The sequence below is a fragment of the Rhinopithecus roxellana genome, chromosome 8, assembly GCF_007565055.1.
Source record: "Rhinopithecus roxellana isolate Shanxi Qingling chromosome 8, ASM756505v1, whole genome shotgun sequence".
Lineage (NCBI taxonomy): Eukaryota > Metazoa > Chordata > Mammalia > Primates > Cercopithecidae > Rhinopithecus > Rhinopithecus roxellana.
The window spans coordinates 38,920,266-38,936,512 of NC_044556.1; the positions used below are offsets into that span (position 1 = coordinate 38,920,266).

The window sequence follows — 16,247 nt, forward strand, 5'->3', positions numbered from 1 at the left end:
ATTCTCCTGCCTCAGCCTCCCGAGTAGCTGGGACTACAGGTGCCCACCACCACGCCCAGCTAATTTTTTGTATTTTTAGTAGAGTCGGGGTTTCACCATGTTAGCCAGAATGGTCTCGATCTCCTGACCTCGTGATCCACCTGCCTTGACAGGCCCATCTTGGAGTCAAGAAATACTGATTTCTTCCTTCAGGCTGGAGACTCTCATGTGATAGGAATTCCAGTGCAGGCACAAGCTGAAGCGTCTGTGTATTGACTTGGGTTTACATGGCTGCTGGGGGCAACTGGCACCGTCCACCTCCTCAGGACTGGTTGCCACTCCGTATTTGTTATGACTACGGTTTTCCAGCTATTGTCTGCGTTGACCTCCCAGTGTGACAGCTAACCAATGCAACAAACTAAGTAGGCTAATGAATGGCAGCGAGAGAAGCCTCCCTGCCCCACCTGTGTTATACAACTGCACTGGATGGTGGTGATCTGGTCTTTTCAAAAGCAGCAGAAGTAAAGACCCATGTGTTCACTTGCCTCCTACCTACCGCAGTGGAACCCAATGAGGGACAGTATTTTTCTCCCTCACTCCATGAATGACCCTATAATGAATTATTTTTCCCCTAAAGCAAGGGAGAAAGAGTATAGATTTTAAAAGGGTATGTGACCCTTATTTTTCTATCTTAGGAAAACAATAGACAAACCACCTAGTCACTTACGTACATATTTACATTTATTTACAAAAGTTTCCATATCATCAGTAAAAACAATTTACTGATAAAAAAGCAAGCACCCAGTCATATAATAGGTTGACGACACTTGAAACTAATGCATGTTCTTTGTTAGTGGGTATTTCTTCTTAAAAAAAAAATAGCTGCTTCAAGTTACATTTCCAACAGTTCTTCAAAAATTGTAATACTCAAATGAGAAATCAGATGGTTTTTTAGTTTTCAAAATAATTTAGTTGTTATGCTGTTGTCTTCATCTTCTGTTACCAATCAATTGGAGCTACAAAAAAAATTTTTCATATTATTAACTTGTAAAATGCAGTAAATCTGGGCTGCAGACCAGGAGTCTTCATTACCCTCCTATTCCAATGTGAATAGCCCTTTTGTAATAAACTCATCAAAGCCAAGGGAGCTAGGGAGCAGGGATGGAGGAAGAACCGCCTTGAGTGCTCTTGGGATGGTAGTCTGAGTCCCACCTGAAGAACAGCCTTCAGGATGCTGCACTCAATAGCAGCCCCAAGGCTCCTCCCGCCAACTCTCTAACTGAAAGACTGAAAAACAGAGCTGAGACTGTTAGACCCCTATGTAAACTGTCACCCATTTCTAACAGTTACTTCCTTCTTCGCTGCATGAAACTCCTGGGGATGGTTTTCTTCCTACCTCAAACTTATCTTCCTCTTTAGTCACCTCTGTGGCAACGACAGAACAATCTCTGGCTGTCTTGGAGTAAATCTGCCAAAAACCAAAACTACATCCTTGAGCAAGCCCTCAAACCGAGTCCATTTCCTGGCCTTCTCCCCCATGGTCTGCATATTTCCATGGAGCTCAAAATCAGACCAGGCCAGCGCTCCCCAAACATTTGTATCTCATCAGTAATAAGAATTCATGAGAAATTAGTGCTGGGGTCACAGGGGTGAGGTAAAGGAGAGCAAACTGTAAGTTTCCCTCCTTGGGAGCCTCACAGAACATGAAATGCGTGGTGTGACTTTCTGAGGGGGATAAAGACAGTGGGAAATGTTTTTAAACCAGGTTGGCAGGCACAGGATTCTTGCTGGGACAGCTTTTTGCCAGTCTCTGCTCCCCTGCCCTCTCCCAGCAGTCTCCTTACCCACTAGAAGGAATCAAGCCTGCTTCTCCAGCTTGGCTCCTGCCTGAGATCCCACCTGTAAATCATTCTTCTCGGAGAAATAGGACTCCCTGTTTCCTTTTTAATTTGGCTGATTTTGTGATCTGTTTTCTAGACACTTACACAAAAAATACCAGGGCACTCAGAAATTGCCTACGTTGAACTGCCGGGGTGAGAAGTGTGGCGTGGTCATTTCCCGTCAGACGTCTGCTATCTACTCATCTGTCCTCTGTTGTTCCTAATTGGGTTTAGTTCTTCCTGGTCCTGCCCTCATGCAGCTGGAGAAATATCGCATTTGTTCCTGGTTATGCTTGCCCCTTTCTCATCTCCTCCCCCGATCCCCTCCATCTCCACCATATATAGAACCTTTCAACATTTTAATTTAACTTAATTTTTTGGATGCCCAGGCTGGTCTCTAACTCCTGGGCTCAAGAAATCCTCCCACTAACTCCTAAGCTCAAGTAATCCTCCCACCTCAGCCTCCCAAGTAGCTGAGACTACAGGTGTGTGCTACCACACCCAGCTTCATAACCCTTTAGTAACTGAGCTTAGGGAATTCCCCCTGCTGCCACAGTGGGTTCTTTAAGTTTAAAACTGATTATTAAATAGGCAGTAAACACACATGATGCAGAATTTGAATAGTAAATAAAAATATACCAAGAAAGTAAGCTCTTCTCTCAATCTCAGCCCCAAATACTCAGGTCTCTCCCTAGAATGTCACCTTAGGGAGGTCAGTGTTACCTTTCTAGACTCCTCATTCCAAAGCAGTGCTTTTCATGCAAAATGTTCCTGCTCAAGAACCTACAATGGCTGCCTATTTCCATATCACTCCATTCCAAGGACCTCCTTGCAAATATTCAGTGTCTTTTGCCTCTACTTCAACTCGATGCCAGACAGGTCAATCTTACTATCAAATAAATCACAACAGATTTAATTCCCTCTCATGTATTTGCCTCTGCTGTTTATCCCACCTGGAAAGGCTTTTCTACTCCACTCTCATTCTGAAAATGTAGGTCACATCCTACCCCCTCCAAAGCTTTTCTGATTATTCTGGCCTCTTCAACTACCCTGCGTTGGTTGCTCAGCCCTCACCATCATATCACACATTCTGCCTATCACCTGTGCTTCCTGCCTAAGTCCTTCTAAGAGTTTCTTATGCTCATGTGCATCCATTCTCTCTCCCTGGTGTGGCCACAAGCTTCTTGTGGGAGGAACACATGCTTTCTCTGAATCCCACACAATGTCTAGCCTCGCTGGGTACTCTGACCCCACCCTATTAACTCGCACAGTGCCTGGTATCGCCTAATCTCCATAATGTTTGTTGTGATGAAAGGAACAGATGAAGGAATGAGTTCTGGAATGCCCATTGCCTTTCCCCATGGCCCTGGATGATGTCCCCCTACCCCCATCATTGGTGGTGGTGGCTTTGCCTCCCCCAACCACTCAGAGTTCCCCTCCACTGTAACCACCTAGATCTCAGCAGAGACCTGACTTGGCTCTAGCACTCTCACGGGGGCTCACGCATATTGCTCAGATCTGAAATGCCCTCCTCTGACCACAAGCCTGGAGGTCCCTACCTCTCCCACCTCACCTCATCTCCAGCTACTTGGTTCCTCTCTGCCTGGCCTCCCAGCCCATCAACCCCTCATGGCCTTGGGTCCTCCCAGCTTGGGCCTGTGGCTGACTGAGCTGCCCCTTGGACTCCCTTGCCTCCAGGCCTCCTGCCACAGCTTGTTTCTCCTGCACTGTTCCACCTGGCAGCTGAGGAGAAAGGACACCTTGTGGCCCATCCATCGATCCCACCTCACCTAGGCCCTTGCTGCTGCTTAGCCACCCTCCCTTCATCCCTGCACTGACCACAGCAACTGACTCAACAAAACCAAAGCTCTTAACCCCTCGCCTACCTCCTTGTCTTTGCAACTTTAACGTGTAGCCTCCTTCCTCAAGTCTCTAACACAGGGCTACCCTGGCTCTGATCCTGGATTTTGCTTCCCCAGTCCTGCCTCCTCTGCTTTTTCCCATCACCCTAGGGCATCTGGTTTTTCTTTCTTAGTGACCTCAGGTGTTCATGGCATCAATTACTGCCCAGATGAAGAGGGGCCCCAATCTGTAACTCTAGCCTGAAACCCACATCTCCAATTCTGTACATGGACATCACTACCCAGGTAATACACCAGCACCCCAAAATCAACTTGTCAAAGCAAAAGTTCACAATTTTCCTTCCCAAGCAAGATTCCTGTGTGACTCCTCTGGGACACTTGGTCCTGTCACTTTTATTTTTCTTGAAAAATAATAGTAACAATCATCATAATGGCTAACATTTATTGAACAATATTATGAGCCAGCCACTATTGTAAGCATTTTACTTATATTACTATATTTTGATACAGTTATTTCTGTGTTATTATCTATGCTATCATTGTCATTTCTGTATTATCATTATGCCCATTTTCCACAGAAGACAACCAAAGCACTGAGAATTTAAGTGACTCGTCCAAGGCCTGTGAGAAATGGAGCTGGCATCTGAACCAGGGGGTTTGGCACCAGAGCCTACACTGCCAGATGGAAGTTTTGCTAACAGGACCTCTGCTGTTTCTCTCAAACCTAGCTCTGTGTATTCAGTTCTGCCACCATCACCCCGACTTAGCCCCTCTTCTCTGCTTGGCTGTATTATTTCATTACTCTACTAACCAGTGTCCTCATCTCATCTCCTATTAATCTGTCCCATGCTTTGCCAGCAGAGTGATCTTACTAAAGCATGGTTCTGCTAGAAAACTCTGCGGTTCTCCCCAAAGAATGACCCAAAGCCTCTCTCAAAGTCTCAGCCTGGCCCAACCTGCCGGCCCAGCACCATCTTTCTCCAATGCCTCAACACTCGCTGCTCCAAAGAGCTACTTGCTACTTCTTCTTCTGTCCTTCACACCCTGGGCCTTAACTCTTCCCTCATTCCTCAACACCCAGCTTGTGCTTCTGCCTCCTGACCACCAGTGGGACCTGCTAGGAGGGGCCTCCTGGAGCATCCTATGGCAGTTCACTAAACCAACATTGCTGTTAATTATGTTTGTATCCTATCTTTTATTTGTGACTACAGGCCCAGCTCTGACCCTGGCTCCTGAAGTCAACCCTATCCCTGATCCAACTTTTCCTAGAATGGGAGGTGGAGGGAGTGTATTGTAGTGGTTAACAGTATAACTCTTGGAGTCCAAAGACTTAGATTTAAATCCCAGCCCAACACTTACTAGAAATGTGACCTTGATATCTCACTTGACTTCTACGAATCTCATGTACACTGTCTCTAAGCAAGGGGTAGGATACTCCTCCTGCAAGGTTCATTGAGAGGGTTCCAGGAGATGACATGCAGAGAGTGGCTAGTGCAGTGCATGGTACACAGTTGGTACTTAACACACTATGGTTCGTCTATCTGCTGATGTTACTTCTTATTACTGTACAAGGCAACCAACAGATGAGTAGAATCTGGCTTCCCAAGTAATGGGCATCTACAGCAGGGCTGCTGTTGTTCTGGCACACAGTGCACAGCTTGCAGGGTACTTACTTGCTTCTGTCTGGTTTTCTGTCACATTTCCAAGTACCTAAAAATGAATAAATTGTCTTCTCAATTAAAGAACTGAAAAGAAAAGCTGAAATGTGGGGTTACTGACTGCCTATTAGAGGCCTAAATATGGAAAACTAAGCCAGAGCCCCATCACCCTGGGATTTCCTGCTATCCTGTATGCTTAAATCAAATTGGCTACAGAGCTGGTCCAAAGAGTTGCTCAAAATTGGTCAGAACATGATAGAAAACCAAATGCAAAAACTGTTGGCAAAATAGCTAATTTTACCTTATGCATAAGGCTGAAGATGCAGGGAAGGCTAAAATGGGTTGGACCAGTGCTGTCCAATAGAAATATAATGCAAGCCACATAAGCAATTTAAAATTTTTGGCAACCACATTACAAAGTAAGAAAAAGGTAATTTTTAATATTTTATTTAACACAATCTGCCACAAATATAAAATTATTTCCACATGTACTCAATATAAACATTTTCTAATGAGATATTTTACATTCTTTCACACACGGTCTTAGAAACTTATTATTTTATACTCACAGCACATGATAATTTGGACTCCCACATTTGAAGTGCTCCATAGCCACATGTAGCTCATGGCTACTATTTCAGACATCAAGACAGTGCTCCCACACACGCATGCATTGCTTTCCTGCCCACAGTAGGCATCCGCCCTACCCTAGAAGTATGCTAGTGGTCCAGAAGCCTAGTCAATAGGGTTGACTAGAGCTTATAAAGTTGTCTGTCAACTACAACTAGGCAGCTGGAGCTGTTTTCATTCAACTCTTTCCTCTTCTGAAGGTTCCATGACAAACATCTCACTGTTTCCCAATTAATGACATTAAGGTTGCTTAAAGGTTGAGATGCTTGCTGAGGTTTTTTGTTTGTTTTTTGAGACAGGGTCTCACTCCATCACCCAGGCTGGAGTGCAGTGGCACAATCTCAGCTCACTGCAACCTCTGCCTCCCTCCCGCCTCAGTCTCCTGAATAGCTAGGACTACAGGCATGTACCCCCATGCCTGGCTAATTTTTGTAATTTTTTGTAGAGATAGTGTTTCACCATGTTGTCCAGGCTGGTCTCAAACTCCTGGGCTCAAGTGATGCACCCACCTCAACCTCTCAATGTGCTGGGATTACAGGCATGAGCCACTATGCCTGGCCTCCAATTTTTTTTTAAGAACAAATTTTTTCAGATTATCTGGGGCTAACAGTACTGACCATGGGAGTAATTTTCTGTATACTGAATGAACATTTTTTTTTTTTTAAGTTAAATCCAATTGTTTTGAAGTTCTATGGAAACTCAGTGCCACCTCTCTTTAGTTCAGACATCCTGGGTTAGTCCTTTAATTGAGATCTACAACAACAATTAGATCTGAGTGGAAAATGATTTTGGATTCTAGAACCAACCTGTTCAGGAGATAATTAACTATTATACTGCTATTTGGGGATTAAAATAGATTTTTTAAAAATTTGAGCTCCCAAAATATTTTATGCACCGGATAATAGCTGAAAACTTTCTTCAGCTGATTGTTATAATACTGTTTAGTGGAAAGTCAACTGATTGATAATCTATTACTTAGGGATGGATTTTCATGGTATTTACAACTTATAATATGAAAATGTTATTTTCAGGAAATTATATTTAGCACTGATATCCCAAAATAGTCTAGGTCTGCAATGACCAAGAAAACTTTCGGCAATGATAGGATTATTCCTTATCTGGGCTATCCAGTATGGTAGCCACTAGCCAGATGTAGGTATTGAGTACCTGAAAGGTGGTTAGTGCAACTGAGGAATGAATCTTACATTTAATGGTATTTCATTTTAAATTCTATATTTAAATAATCACATGTGGCTAATTGGCTACTATACTGAACAGTGCAGGTCTAGGGAGACCGAAACTAGTTTACAAACTTGATTCAAGACATAATGGGTCCTAGATGCTATCACTTGTAGAAAGTTTACTTTTTGGCATTCTCTGTCTGGTCTATTTCTTTTTGCTGAAGGCTGATATGGAAACTGCTGTGGCATCAAGAATATCTACTCTTCAGATTTACAGCCTGCTCTCTGTCCTTTGGGATTTGAGAGGGATTACTCATTACCAGGAATGAACAGGCTGGGAACAAATTCTCCAAGCTGTGTGACTGGCCCAAGATCGCTGGGGGCCTGAGAAAGGCTCAGGAAGTAATACAAGCACGATTACTTGTATTACACAAGTCACTTAACTCAACCAAAACTCCTTTCCTACCTGGGAGCCCCATTCGTGGTATATGACATGAAAATTACAAAGGTGGCAGCCTAAAGAAGTCCTTAGCAAACTCCGACTTGAAGACCAGAAGTTTAACTATATTTTGAAGCAGATCACAGGTAAAAGAAGACTATGCAACAGGTCCAGGCTGTGTTCCCAGGCCTGTAAAGCTCTCTGTGGCCCAAGGATTCATTCTACCTTGAGATAATGTAGGGTCTTTGGAGGAACCTAGCATGCTCAGCAGTCCCACACACGTAAAGCAAAAGAGTTTTTGTTTCTTTTCAAATATCTAAAATTTCAAACTTTATTTTCATCCTTAAACTATTTTCTGGCCTTTGGAAAACCAATGCAAGTTTGAAAATTATTTTGTTTTAAAAAACATACATACCATACAGCACATACAGCACAACACATGTTACAATTACTAATGGTAAAGGTATAAGTCCATATCTGCGTCTTGAATAACCTATAAAAAAAGAAAAGAAATTCAACTAGTTGAACTGATCAGAATGGATCCTCATTATTTGCAGATTCCACCTTGCAATTTGCTTATTTGCTGAAATTTATCTGTAGTCCACAAATCAATACCCATAGCAGTCATTCTCAGACATAAGAACAGTGATGAAAACTTTTGAGTCACCCAATAAGCAGATTCCCAGCAGAGGTGGAAAAAGTGAAGCTCTGCCTTCTTGTTTCAGTTCTTACACTGTTAACAAGTGTCCTATTTGCAGTCTATTTAGTGCCATGATTTTGCATTTTTATGCTTTTTTGTTGGTGATTTCACTATTTTAAATGGTCCCAAAGTATAGTGTTGAAGTGCTGACAAGAGTTCCTAAGTGCAAGAAGGCTGTGATGTGCCTTGCAGAGAAAATAGGTGTATTAGATAAGCTTCACTTAGGCATGAGTTATAGTGCTGTTGGCTATGAGTTTAATGTTAATAAGTCAACACTATATATTAAGGTTTATTCAAACAAAACACACATAAAACAAGGTTATAAACAGATCATTAACAAAAATGTTATGACTAGAGGCTTACAGGAACCTACCCCTGTATTTCCCCCAGGAACATTACTTCAGTACTTGCTATTTCAGTGTTAACTTGACTCTGTAGAACTACTATGAATAACAAGATTCGACTATTTCTAAACAAACTTATATGCACAAGCTTGATACATTCCAGACCCTGTGTTATTTAATAAAAGAAGCAAATGTTCCACTAGAAGGTTTGTTTCTGACCATTTCATACTGCCAGTGGAAGCAGAACTTGGCATTGTGTTTGGTAGGGCAACTCTGGCAGTTGTATATAATAAGCCTTAAAAATATTTATCATGAAGCATCTAGGCATTGTACTAACTCATGTGACTATAGTCTCACTAAGTCATTACAATGTTGGGCAAGTGCCTTAACCTCTCAGTGCCTCCATTTTCTCCTAGGGTAACTATACATGGGACTAATAAATATACTTATCTCATAGGGTAGTTGCACTCAAGAACAGCTGTTATATATTGTCATTAACCTATTGAGTAGATGTTATTGGTATCTCTATTAATATTTTGTGACTCTGCAATTCCATTTCTAAGATGTCATCCTGGGGAAACTACCAATGGTGTGCCCTTCTTCTCCCCCTAAAAAGGCACAAAGATATTTACTGCAGCCTTACTTAGTATACCATAAGGCAAAAATAACCTAAGTTGTTTTCACAGCAGCCCCTTGTTTTCACAAAAAACTGTGGTATGTTCACGAGGTAAACTCTATCCAGCTATTGAAAATCCAAAATCAGAGTTCACAATGCACTGCTAAAGGATTGGGGAGGGGTCACTAAGAGCAAATGTGACATGGATATGGGAAAGGAGGGGAAAGGAAAGGAGAGGAGGAAGAGAGAGAGAAAATGAATGAATACATAAGAATACGATCACACTTTCCTTTTATTAAGAACACAGGTGTGTTGGAACAAATAGGCAGTCACCTATTGGTCAGATTTGAGAAGAAACTGATAGGTGCCCCTGAACATCATTTTCGCTTCTTTAGTAGCAGAATTCAGATTTTTTTTGGCAATAATACTCCCCAAGTAGTGTTTGTATACTTTCCTCAGGTGGCATACAATGCCTGGTTGCTTTTCTTTTCATGGATGTCAATGCCATTGAAGATCATTGTCTAGAGCCATAATTTCATCAAGGGTTTGCAGAGTGGTTTAGTCTATCATTACTTCTTTACTAACTACAATCTTCACATAAAGATAAACTGCCCCCATCAACAATGTGGTTACTCTGAGGTTCAGTTTATAAAGGAAAAACCGTGTTTGATTCTTCTCTTTCTTTACTGTTTTTTCAAAATAATGAGTTAGCTCCCAAGCATTCTCTAGAGATGACCAATGAGTTTTTAAATTTGTTTTTAGTACCATTATGACCTCATGAACTGAGCACAATTGATGTGTTTCAATCTACTGAAGTTGTTATTCTTATTGATGTTCCAATTGTCTTATTTTTGGCCAGAGGGAACCTCTTCAGAGTGGCTCCTGAGTCCTGTTGGTACCATCATAGTAAGTCTTTTTGATAGCTTTCTTGTTATGTGGTAAAACAAGATATTCAAGGCTTATTTTAATGCATTCCATGCGCCAGATATGGAATCAGCCAATTGTCCCAAAGGCCCTGGTTCATTTTCATGGGAAATGGTAATTAGATACCATAATCTGGGTGAAGGTGGCCAATCATCCTGGTTTTCCTGAAACTGAGGAGTTTCCTGGGATGTGAAATTTGGGTGTTGAAACTGGGAAGTCTGGGCACACCAGGTAACACTGGTCACTCAAATCTGGGTCCAAGAATCAAGAAGCATGCAAATTGCTATGAGATTGGCTCTTGTTTCTAGAACATTTCAAAGGACAGGACCAGGAAATACATGATTTTCTAAGAGACAAAATACATTGATAGGTCATGCTGGCATTATGTTGAACCCTATTCAGTTGCCAAGATTCAATGGTTTTTGACTAGAGAAACAGCAATTTCATATGGTTCAAATTAATACCTTTAAATAAATCCAGGGCTACAGTTTTTACTTAACCTAATCAATTTACAGCTGAATCTCCTTTCTTTCATGCCAAATATCCCAATATTCAATAACAACAATATAAATATTCACTTGCACTTTCCTGCAGTACATACTCAATAGTAACCAAATACCAGCATTACCACTAACTATATAATTACTTAAAACATTACAATTTTTTTCTTTGTAGTTCTTATATCCTTAGAATGCAGCCCCTTGAAATATGCACCCAAATTACTATGTTTTTAAAACACTTGGAATTGTTCCTCTATTTGGGGTTATTCCACAAACTTGATTCATGGCTTAGTACATTAGCTTCATTTGGCTTTAAATATTTTTGAGTTTCAGGTTCACAAAAAAACTGAACAGAGGTTACAGAAAGTTTGCACATATACCCTGCCCCTATACATGCATAGCCTCCCCCTTATCAACATCCCTCACCAGAGTGCTACATTTTTTAGAATTAATGAAACTACTCTGATACATCATTATCACTAAAAAATCCATACTTTACATTAGCATTCAGTTGTACATTCTGTGGGTTTGGACAAATGTATAACATCGTTACAGTATCATACAGAGTATTTTCACTGCCCCCAAACTCCTCTGTGTTCCACCTATTCATATCCCCTGCCAACCACTAATCTTTTTATAGTCTCCACAGTTTTGCCTTTTCCAGAATGTCATATAGGTAAAATTACATAGCATGTAGTCTGTTCAGATTGGATTCTTTGACTTAGTAATATGAATTTAAGTTTCCTTCATGTCTTTTCATGACTTGATAGTTCTTTTCAGTGCTGAATAATATTCTACTGTCTGTTTGTGCCACGGTTTATTTGTCTATTCATTTACTGAAGGACATCTTGGTTGCTTCCAAGTTTTGGCAATTATTAATAAAGATGCTATAACCATCCGTGTGCGGGTTTTTATGTCAACATAAGTTTTTTTTTTTAATGCCTTTGGGTAAATAGAAAGAAGCATGACTGTTGTGCTGAATGGTAAGAGTATGTACAGTTTTGTAAGAAACTGCCAAACTGTCTTCCAAAGTGGCTGTACCATTTTGCATTCCCACCTGCAATGAATAAGAGTTGCTCCACGTTCTCATCGGCATTTGGTGCTGTCCAGATTTTGGTCAGTGTGATAGGCGTGAAGTGATATTTCATTGTTGTCTTAGTTTCCATTTTCCTGATGCCTGTTGACATAGGACATGTCCAGCTAATTTTTGTAACTTTAGTAGAAATGGGGTTTCCCCATGTTGGCCAGACTGGTCTTGAACTCCTGACCTCAGGTGATTCACCTGCCTCAGCCTCCCAAAGTGCTGGAATTACAGGTGTGAGCCACCGTGCCCAGCCCAAGAATATATTTTTATATCCCTACTTGCTATCTGTATATCTTCTTTGGAGAGCTGTCTGATGAGGTCTTTCACTCATTTTTTAATTGGGTTGCTTGTGTTTTTCTTGTTGAGTTTTAAGAGGTTTTTTTTGTATATTTTATCAGATGTGTCTTTTGCAAATATTTTCTCCCAGTCTGTGGCTTGGCTTCTAATTCTCTTAAAATTGTCTTTCACAGAGCAATGTTTTTAATTTCAATGAAGTACAGCTTACCAATTATTTCTTTCATGAATCATGTCTTTGGTGTTGCAGCTAAAAAGTCATCACCATATCCAAAGTTATCTAGGTTTTCTCTTATGTTTTAGGGGTCTTATGGTTTTGTATTTTACATTTAAATCTATGGTCCATTTTGAGTACAATTTTGTGAAGGGCATAAGGTCTGTGTTTAGATTCATTTTTTTTGCATGTGTATGTCCAATTTTTACAGCACTATTTGTTGAAAAGATCATCTTTGCTCCATTGTATTGTCTTTGCTCCTCTATCAAAGATCAGTTGACCATATTTATGTTGGTCTATTTCTGGGCTCTCTATTCCGATTCACTGATCTATTTGTCTTTTATTTTTCCACCAGTACCACACTATGTTGACTAGTGTAGTTTTATAGTAAGTCTTGAAGTTGAGGAGTATCAGTCCTCCAATTTTGTTCTCCTTCAATATTTTGCTGGCTATTCTGGTCTTTTGCCTGCCCATTTAACTTTAAAATCAGTTTGTTGATATCCACAAATGACTTCTGATATTTTGCTTGGGATTGCACTGAATTTATAGAGCAAATTGGAAATAACCGACATCTTCACAATAAGGAGTCTTCCTATCTATGAACACAGAATCTCTCTCCATTTATTTTGTTCTTTGATTTTGTTCATCAGTTTTGTTGATTTTCTCATATAAATCTGGTACGTATTTTGTTAGACTTGTACCTAAGTATTGCATTTTTGGGCTGCTAAGGTAAATGGTGTTGTGTTTTAAACTTCAAATTCCACTTGTTCATTGCTGTTATATAGAAAAGTGATTGACTTTTGTATATTAACTTTGTATCCTACAACCTTGTTATAGTTTTTTATTAGTTCCAGGAGGTTTTCTGTCAATTCATTTGGATTATATACATAGATATTCATGTCATCTGAGAACCAAAACAAGTTTCTTTCTTTCTTCTCATCTGTATAAATTTTATTTCCTTTTCTTGTCTTATGGCATTAGTTAGTGCTTATAATACAATATTGAAAAGGAGTGGTGAGAAGAACATTCTTTCCTTGTTCCTGGTCTTAGTGGGAAAACTTCAAGTTTCTCACCATTACAGATGATGTTAGCTGCAGGGTTTTTTGTAGGCATTTGTTAACAAACTGAAAAAGTTTCCCCTCTATTCCTAGTTTACTGAGAGTTTTTATCATAAATTGATGTTGGATTTTGTCAAATGCTTTTTCTGTATCTATTGGTATGATCATGTGATTTTTCTTTCATAGTCTGTCAATGTGACGGATTACCTGATTTTCATATGTTGAACCTGCCTTGCATACCTGAGATAAATACCACTTAGTCATGATGTATAATTCTATCTATATGCTGTTGGATTCAATTTGCTAATATTTTGTTTAAGATTTCTACATATATGTTCATGAGAAATATTTGTCTTAATTTTCTTTTCTTGTATTGTTTTTTGGTTTTAGCACAAGAATAATGCTGGCCTCATAAAATGAGTTAGAAAGTATGCCCTCTTCTTCTATCTTCTAAAATAGATTATAGAGAATTGATATTTCTTCCTTAAATATCTGGTAGAATTCACCAGTGAACCCATCTGAACCTGGTGCTTTCTGTTTTGGAAGATTATTAATTATTGATTTGATTTCTTTAAACTACCAGGCTCAAGTGATCCTCCCACCTCAGTCTCCCAAGTAGCGAGGACTACAGACACATGCCACAACACCTCAGTAATCTTTTAATTTTTAGTAGAGATAGGGTCTCCCTATGTTGCCCAGGCTGGTCTCAAACTCTCAGCCTCAAGCAATCCTCCTGTCTTGGCCTCACAAAGTATTGGGACTATAGGCATAAGCCACTGCATGCAGCCTTCTTTCTCAATTTTTAAAAGCAGAGTGCACATTCTTAATCACTATTCTTCCTGGTGGAAAGTCATAAAAGTCACAAGAGACCAACTTAAATCAGTCCAAAAATTCTCCTACTTCTGTTTCTGCCTGTTACATTTTATCTGGTTCAAACTTTGTTCAAATATTCTTAACATTCTTCATTTCAGTCTACATAATATTATTTCCTATGCTGCATTTCTTTCTTTCTTCTCCTTTTTCCTACTTCTCCATATTTTTGTGTTTCTATGATGAATTTTTCCAATTTCTCCCATTTTTTTTTAGGAGTAAGATCAAAGGGTGTTTTTTTGAGGCTCTACCTTCAGGGTCCTTCAGTGACTTACTCCCTGCAGGTAACATAATGTCCACCCCAGCTATGAAAGAAAAATCGTCTAGTTGAACTCAGAACAATGTTTGTTCTACATAACTTCAGGTTAGAGCTGAGCAATGTTTCTTTTATGTTCTTGGTCCATAAATGTGGACAACAGTTGGAAACTGGTACTCTAGAGAATATCTTCTTGCCTACTCCTTCAAAAAATATGCACTTTCCCTGGGCTCCCGATTACAGTTCTGTGTCGATGTGGAGGGTGTTACAATCACCCAACTTCTTCCCAGCAGTTATCTAAAAGAGAATGATCAAGTCCACTAGGTTTCTTTAATCTGGAAATAACCTTTGACTCTCAAAGGTACTCAGATTTTCTTTTCCTCTTTCACAGCCAGATATATAACTGGCCTATTGGACTATCCCTCTTCTTACTTAAAGCCCAGGAATCTGGTTCCTACCCTCATCTATTTACAAGGTCTGTCAACAATGACCTCCGAAGTGCAAATCCACAACCTCTTCTACATTGTCCTCCTTAAACCATTGGTTGTATATAATGTTATACCAAATGTCCTGTCTCTTGAAACTCTTCCTGTATCCTGAATAACAACTACCAGTTTTATGGTGACTAACCATCATCAATACCCTTTCCCATATGCTATTTTATTTAATTTCCTCAGCCCTTATAAAGTAAGTGTTATTATCCCCCACATTCACACTGCCAGTAAGCAATGAAATCAGGTCTAGGACCCAGGTTTTCTCACTCCCGATCCCATGTTGTCTTCTATCCAGAATTTTCTCCTGCCCTCAACTTCTCAATTTTCTAATCTGTGTAAGTCCGTCTATATTCACATGCTGCCATAAACCAGCTTTCTGACCTTGAGGTCTCTGAAAATCTGTAGCATGGGCATAAAACCTCCATGCTATCTACTCTGACCACAGATAAGGAGATAAGGAGGAGCAAACTGTAGGAGCATGACACAAAGGCAATAAATAATTGCTCACTAGCTTTCTTTCCATCTCCCAATGCGTTGGAGCTGCAATTTTCAAATGGTTTATCAATGGAAGTAAATTCCAATTCCAGATTATAATTCTACATCTTTGAGTTATCTTCTTACTGTCACTTACCAATACAGTGGGGAAGACATAGTGCTTTGAGTTCAGATGGAGTTGAATGTCAAATCCTGGCTTTGCACTTAATAAATGTGTATATTTGGTCAAGTTATTTAGCCTCACTGTGCCTCAGATACCTCCTTTATAAATACCCACACCATTGGTTGGTTGTGTGGATTAAATGTGACACATTTACGTAAATCATTTACAGGAGTTTGTTGCGGAGGAGGCCTTCAGTAAATATTAGTTCATTCCCTCGATACAATAGGAGGTGGACAAGAACTCCGTCATCAATCTTAACTATCTCTAAAATTTTCCTTTAGATTGTGTTTAACTAGTTAATAACCCCATCACCCCATTTCTGGGTTGCAGTGATGGTATGACAGTAGATGTAATGGCTAAAATGACCACAAACCACAAAAAGTCCTACTAGACAAAATGTTACAAGAAACATGAGAAAATGAGATTTAAAATCAAGTAACATTTGACCAATATCTACTATGTATATCTACATGGTATGGGTTTCTCTAGCTCACTCCTATGAATAAATCAAAGAAAACTTTAAACTTTGATTTGAGATGTATAGTCAGGATGGTATCATACAAAAACACTCTAGAATTCAAATACCTAAATTTTAATTCTATCTCC

General features: G+C 39.9%; 1 protein-coding gene across 1 annotated transcript in view; it reads right to left on the bottom strand.

The window, feature by feature from the left end:
- Positions 1 to 698: 698 nt before the first annotated feature.
- Positions 699 to 16,247, bottom strand: part of CD58 (CD58 molecule) — a 56,382-nt gene continuing 40,833 nt past the window's right edge. Inside the window, exons 4-6 of the mRNA XM_010367904.2 lie at positions 8,045 to 8,122; positions 5,395 to 5,431; positions 699 to 995 (exon numbers count right to left, since the gene is read on the bottom strand). Of these exons, the coding sequence (XP_010366206.1) occupies positions 986 to 995; positions 5,395 to 5,431; positions 8,045 to 8,122 (125 nt within the window). The 3' untranslated portion in view covers positions 699 to 985. The remainder of the gene's footprint in view (positions 996 to 5,394; positions 5,432 to 8,044; positions 8,123 to 16,247) is intronic.